The 12,977-nt window shown below is 34.1% G+C and overlaps 1 protein-coding gene across 7 annotated transcripts in view; it reads left to right on the top strand.

The window, feature by feature from the left end:
- FER (FER tyrosine kinase) overlaps positions 1 to 12,977 on the top strand; it is a 164,506-nt gene that overhangs the window by 81,514 nt on the left and 70,015 nt on the right. For 6 of the 7 annotated variants that reach the window (XM_071448684.1, XM_071448689.1, XM_071448687.1 and 3 more), the window contains 2 exons: positions 3,416 to 3,508; positions 9,963 to 10,166. In XM_071448684.1, coding sequence (XP_071304785.1) covers positions 3,416 to 3,508; positions 9,963 to 10,166 — 297 coding nt within the window. The remainder of the gene's footprint in view (positions 1 to 3,415; positions 3,509 to 9,962; positions 10,167 to 12,977) is intronic. The other variant, XR_011682566.1, reaches the window with a different exon arrangement.

Raw genomic sequence — 12,977 nt, 5'->3', positions numbered from 1 at the left:
CCAGGCTATGGGCATCTCAGTGGTGTGAGTGGATGGCATCTCATCCCACAGCTTATCATTGTTAAACCTGATGATATCCCCCACCTCAGTTATATCTAGTTTATGATATAGTTAATTTCAATTTGTTTTGCGGAGTCATTAGAAACATGGCTAGTTCTAAAAAAGGAAATATCAGTCATGCATTTTTCATAATTTTTTTATGTGTTCCCATGACACAGGTGTGTTTAAACACACTTAAAAGAAATAGGTTAAAATGTTTTCTAATGACAGCTTGTATTTGCGTACATACCTAGCTTCTTAATGGTAGAATACAATTTTTTCTGTAGTAATTCAGTTATTACATAAAATATTATGATCTACAGGTTAGTTTGCTTTCTAGTGAAATTGGTGTTATATAAAATAAGTGAGAAATCATGCTATAATTTTCTTAATGTCTCTGAAACTAATTAATTTGAGCTGAAATGAAACTGAATCAGCTAATATGCTTTAGTGGCTGTGTTGTGTATGCTAGTAAGTGTAATACTCCACAATGCTCTCTATAGCATCACTGAAGCAGAATTCCTAATACGTTTCCAGTGTCTAGATCAGGGTAGTTAGTCTGATAGTCACATGTCTTATAACTTTGAAACTTTTGTCATGACTACATATTTGGCATGTTTGTTCTGTTTGGTGACATGATGTCTGTTGGAATGAGCACTGTGTGGAATTGTAATGAACTTTCTGAGTGAAGAGTGCCTCTGCTCTCTGCTAGGTTCCTTCAGAAATTTTAAATTACCTAATACCCTGAAATAATCCTTTCAACTACTAAATCCTTTGTTGAATTGAGAGTGTCTTAACTAAGAGGTTCAAAATTTGATGTGGCTGGGGAGAGATCACTGAATGATAGCTGTGATGTGTATTTGCTTTTATTTTGTAAATCAGACTTAAAATAATACCCTGATTTAACTAGTAAGATATTACACACAGATGTACATAAAGACATTTTAAAATAAGTAGATGGGATGTTCTGGGTTGCAATTTTACGCTAGTTTAGAAAAAAAGATATACTTAATGTGCATTAAAAAATCCCTTTATACTGATGTTTATAATATTCTGAGTGAAAAACAGGTTTCCTGCAAGATCAAGTAGTTCCTTCTAAGGCACACTGCAGCTGGGCAATGGCAGAAAAAGTCAGAAGAAGACCACTGTTGTAGCTCTTTAGCTTTATCTAGGTTCCCCTAAAAATACTTGAATGGAATAAATAAACTCAGTACTGACTACAGTTGTGTTTTGTCATATATTTGGTTATGCCTGCTGTGCAAATTCTGAATCTTCATTGCTGTAAGATATAGACTAGTTTCAATATGTCAGGGGAAAGAACTGTAGAAATGCTAAATACTGTTTATAAATGTGCTACAGTTGGAACAGGATGCACTACATTTTGAACAAAGCCCAAGTTTATCCCTTAAATCCACATTTCAATACTCACTCTATTTTATGCAGCAGTTTGTCTTTGTATGTCATTCAGTGGTGCTTATCAAAGTTGTCCCAGGCCTTGAGCCTGATCTTTTGAGTCAAAAAAGCCCCCTGTTGTTAATATGTTTTTGCTAATGAGAAATTGTTGAATGTAGAACCTTTCTTGTAGTTTGATGTTGTTGCTAGGTAAGCAGGCTGTTAGTGTCCACTAGAAAGGGAGCTCTTGAGTTTTGGTTGTGGGAAGTGAAGTAGAGTTCGTACATCTTTTGGTAACTTACTTTCTCCTGTTATGTAAGAAGTATACAAGTAATCGGTGTTAAATTTCATGCCTCACTTCTGAAGAGATGTGCTGAGTGGATCATTCCACAACCAGCATGCAAGCTAATGTAGACTTTGTGTCTTAGTTGTTAATGAAGTTTTTTTGGTTTTGTTTGTTTTTTTGTTGTTGAGTTTTTCTGAGTTTTTTTGGGTTTTTTTTTTGGTTGGTTGGTTGGTTGGTTGATTTTTTGTTTAGGGTATTTTTTGGTTTTTCTTTTTTTTTTGTGTAAGCAGTTTAATTCAGCAGCGTCATAAGAATAAAAATCAGGTTTCAGCACAGAGTTGTTTTACTAAAATTAAATTACTTAGTATATGATAATATTGAGTCTGATAAAATGTATAAAAATGTTATTGATGGGTAAGTGGGCACCCTGTTAATGAGTATTTCTGTGACAGATGCACTCCCTATCAGAGTTCTCACAATTTGGCTGGTTTTTGCACTCTTTTATTCAATAGCATACAAATTAAGGCAAATTGCAGACTTCTGCTAAAAAATAAATAGCGTTATTTTGCTAAGAGGGGGCTTAACCTGTATCTTGTAAGATAAACTCTATTTGGAAATAATTTTCAAAGACTTCCAAATTTGGTGTGCAGATTTGTTGCTTGTTTGGAAATCTTGGAATAAACTGAAGCTGCATTTCTTACATTATGAGATTTTAGGTTTCTTCTCTTAAAGGTGTGCATTGGAAACTTGGAAGCAATTTTTCTTTATAACATTGGCAGACAGTTGTAGTCTGTCTTCATTATCAGTTTTTTTACAGTGCTGAGTTAACCTAAAGCTAATTAGAATGAGGTTGTTAATGTGTGATTTTTCTGCTTCAAGTTTATGTACTTTATGAGTAGTCATTGAAGTATCTTTGCTGTTTCTGAAGGTGATTTACAAGTAATAAACTCAGTTTGTCCATACTGAAAATACTTTTTTTTTTAAAGTTGTTTTTAGTTTGAGAGCTGATAGTAGAGATAAAGAAAAATATGGTCTTTGGACTAAGTCAGCTTTTGAGACCTTGGAATTTCTATTGACTTCTGCTGAACTAGAGATGCTTAAAGGCTGTTTCAGTGTTCCAGTCAGAACCCTCTTCTTGCAGAATTTTAAATTCAGGCAGTGGCTTGTCAGAAGTGACAGTGGCATTATGGTTTACAATAATATCAGAAGAGAAATGGCTCCTATTACTTGCACCAATGGGTGCTAATATTTACAGGTAGTCTGTTGTTAAAGAAGGACCTGTTAATAAAGGGAAAAACCCCTAAAAATCTATTAAGTATGGATAATGCACATACATAGGGTTTTTTACTATGTGGGGATTTTTATTACATATTTTCAAATCATTGTCCCTTTAAAATTTCAGGTATTTCAGGAGAACTGAGACTTATGTCTATTGTTTTTGGAGTATAAAAGAATTTCAGTTTTCTTTATAGTTCAAATATTTACACAGAATATTTTAGGAAATACAGAATTTGTAAGTGGTTAAATTGATCTCTGCTTAATCCTGCTGATTTTGACACTTTCTGGCTTGTTTCAATAGCAGTTCAGCCCCTATCTTTTATTTAAGTGAAATTCAGGATTCTATATTGTACATTCTCCAATAAATAATGATCCTACAGATTTGCTTTTTTTCACTAAAGATTATGGCCTTTCTCCTAGGACAAGAAGGATAAAGTGTCAAGGTTTGACACTATACGTCATTCCATAGCTGGAATTATAAGGTCTCCAAAATCCATGTTGGGTTCATCATCGGTAAGTTGTACCAATATTGTAGTGTTGTGATATAGTGTATTGTTTTTTCAGCTTAAATAAGATTTCTTTTTCCTTGAAACATCATGCATTTTCATCTGAATGGACAAAAATTACATTAAAACAATGTTACATAAACACCGTTCTGACTGAGCAGCATACAGGATAATATCATGGTATAGTGGTGTGTCAGAACAACTTGCCTCACTTTAGGAGAATCACAGTTTGTATGTTCTTTGCAGCTCCCAGAGTGCTGCTATATCGTTCAGAGTATTCTTCCCAATGAGGCTGATTTTCTTGAAATGCACTGTATGATAATAATCTGTATTAGGTTAGATGGCCATACATGTTTTACCAATTTTTACCATTGTTGCAGTAATTGTATTACCCGTATTTTTTTAAAAAAAGCTCCAATGTATAAGCATATTGTTACTATTGCTACTACTCCTGTACTATATAAGTTACTTGAAGTAATCTTGCTTAAAACCCCACTAAAAATGGTTGTTGAGTATCTCTGAGATACAGTTTGCTTTTGTTCAAATTCTGTAATTGCTTGGACAAACGTCCTTGTTTGTTTTACTTTTGTATTTCCTTCTGTTTGTTTCATATGGAAGCTTGCAAGATTAGTTAGAAGCCTTGAACCTCTACTGGTGGATGCATCAGATCGTACTGGAAAACTTGAAAACCTTTTTCTTGAACATGTGATCACCATAACCCTCCCAACTTAAAATAAAACAAAAACCACAACTCAAAAACCAAACAAAAGGGGAAAAACACCTGGAAGAAATTTGGGTGAAGTTTTAAAAATTGTTTAAAATTGCCTTTTAATTGTGAGCTTGTCACCTAAAATACAAGTTCAAAGTAGCATTCTTGAGAAAACTTCAGAAGCAATGGGTCTTCTATTTTATGCTGCAGTAGTGCATCCAAGGACCCATTAAAGGGCACAGCAAACCATATTTAAGCTAGATAGTATTCAGAAAGGGTGGAAGAAATAACAATTGCATATGTGTAAATATACTTGTTGTATACAGAGGACAACTGTACATGGTGATGAAGGAATGGAAAAATAAGTATAATCATGAGATAAAATTAGGGTAGAAAGGCTTTTCCTCTGAAAAACATAAAAGTTGCATGGCATTTGAAAAGTAATAGGAAAAACCTTGCTAAAATATTAAAATATCCTTAATGTTAAACAAAATCTCCACATTATTGTGATCTTCATTTTATTAAAGTTCTAATTGTGGTAAAAAGTTAGCATTTAATATTAAAAACTAATTAAAATGTGTATTTCTGTGACCTCTGTTCTTCATGTAGGGGAGACACAGTGTTCATCTCTGTTTCTCTGTATTACAAAACTTATGACTTCAAAATAAACCAAAAAGCTTCCACAAACCACAGAAAAAACTTACCTGAAACTGCTTCAGCGAAAAACTGGAAGAGAAAAAAAATCTTGAGATAAAAAAAAACTTGAAAAAAAAATCTTGACATAAAATGCTTAAATTAAATCAGGGAAAGTCAATGTCAAAATGTCAATTGGGTAAAAGTGTCATTTTAAATAGTCTATGTGCCACACTCCGATTTCATTCCATGTAAGCTGATGTAAATCTGTCTGTAGATACATGATAGATAGGATTGGGGAAACCTTGGAATATATTTGGAAGAAGTAAGATTGGTGTTGGCTCATTTGAATCAGAAAGTAAAATCTAGTAACAAGTGCAATCTTGATTACCTGTTTCTTAAATGACGCTTAAATTACTTCAGTTACAACGTATAAATTTCAGCTGATTTTCACTTTTGCTTTGTATTTTGATTTAGCGATTTTATGTGTGTTAGAAAAGCTGACCATGTGTGTACAGCTCAAATTTGCTTCACGAATTAGTACTTAGCTATTAAATGTGGTCAGCTATTTCCTGCTGACAACTACATAAGCATGTTTAATTGCTAAATATATAAACTGGTACTTAAAACTCATTATCCATCAACAAAATATTCAAAACTATTATTGAATGTGTATTATAAAGTAATAATAACATCCATTAAAAAAAATTTATTTTTTTAAATAGACCAGTACAAAAAGGATGTCAAAGCAGATTTGGAAAAGGACTGGTACTGATCCTCTCATATAGTCTAGTCTAAAATGATCCTGCCTACCTGTTTTCAAATTATTGAGTTGAAGCATTTAAAGTTTTTAAAGTATTTCTAAGTATTTAAGTTTTAAATATATTAAAACTTTAGAAATGGAGCAATATAATGATTTAAATGTAGTGCTATATTATAAACACTGTCCAGTATTTTTAATTGGTGGAATAAATTGAATTTTGTTTATATAAATTTGAAAGGACTAATTTTTTGTATGTCATCTGGAAAAAGTCATAGGGAAACTGTGCCATTGTAAAGCAGGCAGGTGTTTTTGTGTGTTGACATTGAAATTCTGTATGTGCTCTCAGAAGGGGAAGGTAATATAGGAAAAAAATGTTGTTTGAAGAGAAAGAAACAGGGTGAAGGATTCAGATAGTTTTTGGACAAAATACAAGCCAATTTTCTATAACAGCAAGGGATGTAACTTTAATGAAATGAGGAGAGGAAACACAACAGTGTGGGTAACTTTCATGTATCAGTAATGAAATGCTGTGAATAATCTGAATGAAGAGTCAGAACAAATTGCATCATGAATGCCAGCTTCTGCCCTTCTGCATATTTTTTTTTATAAGACACATTTGAGCTTGACAGAAACATCTGCTTTTGTTTATAGGATTTTTTTTTTACTGTTATAGGATAATAGGTGGAATTACTGCTTGTTTCAGATGGTGTACTATTACCATGTGGGCATGAGCCAGGTACACAGAGACTAAATATTCCATAGGGTATTGTCTCCAATTATCAACTTAAATTTATTGCTTTACATTCTTATTTGTGTCAGTGCTACTCTTTTACACTGTGAGAGAAAAAATACCTTGAGAAAATGTTTTGTTTGCTCAAACATGGGAAATAAGGGATTACTGAACAGAATTTGCATTCAGAATATATACAAAAATAGAATATTGAGCATGCTGCTGAGCATCCCCATTATTATTTTTATTTAATTCTTGGTGCAAGTGCAGGAATAATATACAATTTTTTGAGTACATACAATTTTTTTAGACATAACACACTGCTGTTTACTCCGTTTTTTTCTTGAAATAAGAGAAGCAGCTGAGGACTGCTTCTTTTTACTGTTGGAGAAAAGCCTATGTTTTAATGGGTTGTTAAGCAGGGAGAGAGAAAGGGGCTCAATATAAGGAAAGAGGACAGCATGATGAAATGAGGATTTGATGATGATGATGAAAACCATGAAAAGCATGGTGAAATACATGAGGCCATCTCCTTGTAGAAGAAAAAGTGTGATTAAATATATAAGAACACACACCCCCCAGCCCCACCCAATAATCCATGAGTGAAATATGGCAATAAATGGAGATCTTAAAGGGCAATGGAAATCTTAAATATAGGCAAAAAACCAAAAAGTTGGGGAGAGGGACAGTTGAAATTTGCAATGTGAGTTCCTTTCTTTTTGCACAGTTTGGTTAATTATTGTTACCTTACAGCAAAATTAACAACAAAAATCCTAGAAGCAATATTTCTTCCTTTAGGCTATTGAATCATTGAGTCCTTCTGTAAATGTACATACAAATGAGCAAGAGATCCATCCCCCAAATGAGATTGTAAAACATTATGGCCTAGAATATAAACCTGTCATATTAACTTGCTGGCTGATATTTAAGTAGAGTTTAAAGAAAAGCGGTGGGAATTTCATTTTGTGCAGGTAGGGTTTTTTTTCCTCCTCTGTTTTCCTCAAAGACTAATCTATCATCTAATTCTAACTATAAAATGCAGTAGAAATATTAGTACTAATAGTGGTAAACTGAATTGAAATCAATATTGAAGTAGATATATATCCTGCATTGGTACTCTTTTTTTCTGGGCTTTCAGCCATGTTTTATTCTATAGCCAGTTAGGGTCAATATTATATCACAGAGAAAATATGTTGGAATCAGAAGACTTGTTCATAAAAATAATGTGATTTTAATAACACTCAAGACAAAAATAATTGCTGCTTACTTCATCAGAAAAACCACCTTGTAATGATAAAAAGTAAGGGTAAGGTAAATTGAAGGACAATCAACAAAGAAAACTCCATGGAATTTCCACTCTTTCTTTCTGAAGTAATAAACAATACTTCAATCAAATTTCAAAGAGAGGGAAAATATATAGTTATAGACAACACCATTGTTATCTGTGTCTAAAATGCTCTGTTTTCCTTCCATAAATTCTTTCTCTGTCATAAAGGCTCCTAAGATGCTTTGTTTTGGGATTTGATCCTGATTGTCTGAATGGTGCCTCAGCCTGAACCCAGTTTGTACATAAGCAGATTTTACAATCTGGTGGCTTCATTTTAAGATATAAATAAATTGCATGTCAGGTTGTTTTTTTTTTTTTAAACTGTCTTTCATGAAGGCCATGAAGTAGATTACTAACCCTGTACTGTCCTTTTATCCTTAGGAGCATTCCCTCTCAAGTAGGAATCTGCTCCTGTTAAAGAGTTTGCTGCTCTGAACATAACAGAGATCTAGGTTTTCTTTCAAGTCAAGCTCAGAATATTTGAATAAATAAATAAATAAAATACTTAATTGAAATAAATGTTCCAGTAAATAACATTGTCTAACATTTTGGAAGCTTTTCTCTTTCTTTTAGAAATTTGTGAAAGAAAATACCATAATGTCATTTAACAGTGGTGAACAGTTTTCACCTGGGATGTTTTTTAACTGTTGATGAAATTGAAAGATATGACTATCTTCTTGGCCAATCAATATCTCTGCTTTTAAACCCCTCATTGTGCTGATAAACACATAACCTTGGAGTACAGCTTTTGCCTCTAAAAACTCTGTGCAATTTGTGTTCAAGCTGTAGTTATTTCTTACATAGTGCTTCCTATCTCTGACTCTGTAACAGAGCACACTCTTTCTTGTGATCAGCCTACTGGTTATAGTGCTTGTTTCAAATCTCAGGTCTGAAATTCTCCTTGGTGAGAATTTCATCTATGATGATTCTCTGTCTGTTGATACCTGAGACCACAAGGGTCTGTCAGGTTCTTAAATATGTTCTCCAGTTTTCCGTCAAGATCCTGACTAAGGATCCTGACAAAGAGCTAAACTCATCCTTTGAAGTGTAACTTACGCAACTGGAAGCTAACAAAGATATTTTTAACAGCTAAAAATGTATGCAAGTACTAAAGAATTGCAGATATTTGGAAACAAGAATTCCTGTGTAGATTCCCATTCTTGGGTCTGCTCATTTCCACTCTCAGAGTCTGAGACCTTTCCTGGTGTTTTTTGGACTAGGTGAGGCATTGTAGTGTAAGTATCTTCTGAGAAGAACCTTAAATATACAGATAGCCTCCAGCCTGGGGTGTTATCTGGGCAGAGCAATAGCAGAGGTTAATTCAGAATGGTATCGCTTTGCTTGCATCTGTTTGATTGTGCTTCACTGAGACAGAGATCTCTGTGCCGTTGCCTAGGTGCACTTCAGGAGTCTGGGACAAATCCACATACCTGTTCTACTCACAGTGTGTGCTGTGTTACATTGTTCAGAGCTTTACCACTCTGGCTGTGAGAATTTCTATGAGCTTTTGAATTACATACAGCTTAAATGAGGGCTTGCCTTCCTACCCAAAGGTAGGAACAAATAAGTCTGAAGTGGTCAGTGACAAAATACAAAGTTTTAGTCAGTGTTTTGTTAAACAATGTAGGCATGTTAAAATTAATGTGTGAAATAATAAATTAAAACTCATTAGCTTCCACTTATAGCTAGTAGCTTCCATTTGCAGCCAATTCCATGTAGTGAAAACAATTCCTTACAATCTTTGTGTCTTATGATAGAGTTCATAAGGACACTACACCCAAATGTGTACTCTGCACTACAGGGTACGTGTTAGGAAAAAAGAATCATAATTGTTAATTGATTTGGGATGCAATTGATGAATTCTGTGAAAACAATTTATCCAATTTAAGTGCTTTGTATGAGTCAATGTGTTATGGTTTTGTCTGAGAAGTTTCTGTCTGGATTGAGAATTGATTAATTTTAAGTTTTTAATAGCATGCCAGAATGTGTGAGAAAGAGTTGGTCAGTACGGCTTAGAAAAAACTGCAAGCCAGATAAAAAATATTGCATGCTTTATAGATGATTCCTTAAACTTCTGCTTTTGATATATTGATTTTTCAAGTAAAAAGAAAAGAAAGTGACTAACATGCTTTTGTGCAAGTGTTAAGAGCTGTAACAGCCTTGATCTTGTTGGTTAATAGAAATACATAATTTAGATACGTAAAACAGAAATTATTGTTGTTTGTGATACTTTTTGTGTACAAGTAAATTCTAAAAGTGTACTATTATAGTAATGTTTTTCTTCAATATTTTTCCCAAGTTCTTTGATGTAATCTCAACCACTGAGAAACCATTGGCTGAGCAAGACTGGTATCATGGTGCAATTCCAAGAATAGAAGCCCAGGAGCTGTTAAAACAGCAAGGAGACTTCTTGGTGCGAGAGAGCCACGGGAAACCTGGTGAATATGTCCTTTCTGTGTTTTCAGATGGACAACGGAGACACTTTATCATACAATATGCTGATGTACGTCTCTGATATAGTACTGAATATTGAATTTAGGATCTACATAGTTTACTGTAGCAAATGGATTTAGCCTTTATGTGCAAATATGAAAGCTGTTAGAAATATTTCCATCAGTGCTGTAATCAGGGGTAAAGGTCATTCTGGGAAATAAAGGAAAAGTATGAAGTATCAGGTTATTCAGTATCTTTTGTCTTATACTGAAAAGCCAAGATATTTCTGTAAATGTTTTGAAATCTGGAAATTGTTACTCTTTATTTATGCATTTACATTTGGTTATTGATTGCTTGGTTACCCATTTTCATAGTTGGTGCAAATTAAGCTACTTCTAGTTCAGACTGTAAAGATCCCACTGCATCTTCTGAAAAATTGAAACAGCCATGCAGAAGAAAATAATCTGTGTTGGTTTTTATAAACATGGGAATTGAAGTCCCTGTTGCACTTCGCATGCCTATTTTCTTTTTAGTCCTGTGGTTATTGTTTTGTTCAGTATAACACAAACACTTTTGGATGTTGCACAGTGTGTATGCTTCTAAGGACCAGAATTGACCCCCTTGTTGCTCTGAGGAAAAATCGATGAATTAATGAACAATATATTAATTATTATCTACCTTTATACAGTGTGGGTTTTTTATTCTTAATGCATTGCTTGTTTTTTTTCATGTATGTAAGTTTCTTTTTACCTTGCCGAATTTTAAACTTATTCAAAATGTGACAGTTCCCATTACATTGCTAGAAATTTTTCTTGAAGTATGAAATTGCACCAAATCATTCTCAGTTTTGATTCAGTAGTGCTGTCTCTTCAGTCCCTTGTAATAAAGTTTCCCATGTACAGAAAAATTCTCAAATTTAATTGCATAATGATACTACACTGAGGGAATTTCATTGTCTGAATCCCCAGATGATGCAGCATGCCTGGGGTAACTCAGTGTTGTGTACCTGGTTTATTTTCTTTTGAGAAGCAGTAATATTTTTCTGAGATTCACAGAGGTTGCAATGCTTCTCTAAGATTAATGATTTTAGACACTTGTCATGCTGGAGAGTGTTCATTAGTTCTCACCTAGAATTTTCCTTTGAGAAGTGAACACACAACCAGTGTTTATTTTATTTTGATTGTATGACCTTAAAGTATTTTGATATGTCAGACTGCTAAATGAGAAAATAAAAGCAGTAAAATTACCTATACCTAGAGTCTTACAAGGAGCTTGGTGCATCCTGATCTGACCCAGCAGAAATAAAAGCACATTATATATTCTAACATTCTAACTGAAATAATTTTGTGCAAATCACTGTTATGTGCAAGTATATCTTGAAAAGATAGGTTGGACTTTCAAGTCCAAGTTTCAACTATTACTTTGGGTCCTACCTGTAAGCTGACTTCTTCTTTTGTGTGTCTGTGTAGGAGGGGTTCCACCAAAGCAAAACAAAACAAATGAAGCTATCTTTCTCTCCATAGTTTAGAACCTAGTAGTTAAATTTGAAATGTAAGACTGATACTGTTGCATGGCCTGGACAGTCCCAGCATTGTCAAGTCGAGATATTTACCTGCTTGTACATTTACTAATGTACAAGCATTATGTTCAGCTGCTCTTGGAGTTAATTTGTAGTAGATTTTCTTGGCAATCATGGAAGTTAACACTTTCTTTTTCCTTAAAGATGCTCAGTCCACTGTATGCATTCCTATTTGGAGAATTTTCTGAGAACAAGGAAAAAGCTTATTAGCTTTAGAAAGCTAATTAGCTTTATTAAGCTCTATAAAATAGGTGTTGGGAGTGTTGGGGTCATGTAGTGAGGGATTTACTCATGGACGTTTTTGTAGGCAAGTTTAAGGAGAGTTTAGTACAAAGGATTTGTTGGTTTGTTTACATTGGTATGAACAATGTGGAATTGGGTTTCTGACTGGTCAAACCACACTCTTGAATCATTGACAGGTTTCCATATTTTTTCTGACTCAAGTACTGAAGATTATAGCAGGACATCTGTTTTAACAGCAATCCTTTGGTTGTTTAAGTGTTCTCTCTGGTTTTACCATTATTTTAAAAGCTAATCTTGATACAATTATGTGTGTGATAAATTACTTCATCATTCAGTTTTAAGCATCAAAATTAATTGCTGTCATTCAAGGCTACCATTGTTTTCACTTCTGCTTATTTGAGGCTGTGCCATATAAAATTTTTTGTTTGTTAGTGATCTTAGTAAGGGTCACAATTGGGTGTAAATACACAGAATGAAAGGGCAGTGGCTGCTCTAAAGGTTTTACATAAATGGCAGCAGATGGGCAGTGGCTGGATCTGGAATGAGGAAATTATAGGCAATAGTGGTGGTTACGCTGAGGAGACTCTTAGGACAGTAGATTTTTTGGATCATCAGCAGAGAAGTATGAAGGAGCTTATTTTAAAGGGATGGGAACAAGTGTTAGTGGTCTATCAAAGCTGAGTCACTATTTAACAAACGACAAAACATTCAGACTATGGAAACATTTTTATGATAGAGATCTGTGAATGTTAAAATCAGCTGACAAGACCCTGCTGTCTTTACCAAAGCAATGACACATTTCAGGAAGTTAATGCTTTAACCCTTAAGGAAACAATGAACTTAGAAGGCACTCTGTAAGGAATTCAGCCCTGCGAGCTAGAAAGAAAGCATGCCAGTGGTAGAGGTGTTCATTGTCCATTTGTGCAAATGAACTTGAATCACCACCTGTGCTCTGAGTTTTGAAAATTGCAGTATTTGTTCATTGTTGCATTGTCGGGCTTGTGGCAGCTGCTGCCTTCTGGGAAAAGCTCTCTGTCTGTAGATGCTGAGACTTAGGAA

This window comes from Agelaius tricolor, unplaced genomic scaffold (genome assembly GCF_023055355.1).
Source record: "Agelaius tricolor isolate 1412-34295 unplaced genomic scaffold, bAgeTri1.0.p SCAF_27, whole genome shotgun sequence".
Classification (NCBI taxonomy): domain Eukaryota; kingdom Metazoa; phylum Chordata; class Aves; order Passeriformes; family Icteridae; genus Agelaius; species Agelaius tricolor.
This window is presented reverse-complemented; position numbering and strand designations above follow the sequence as displayed.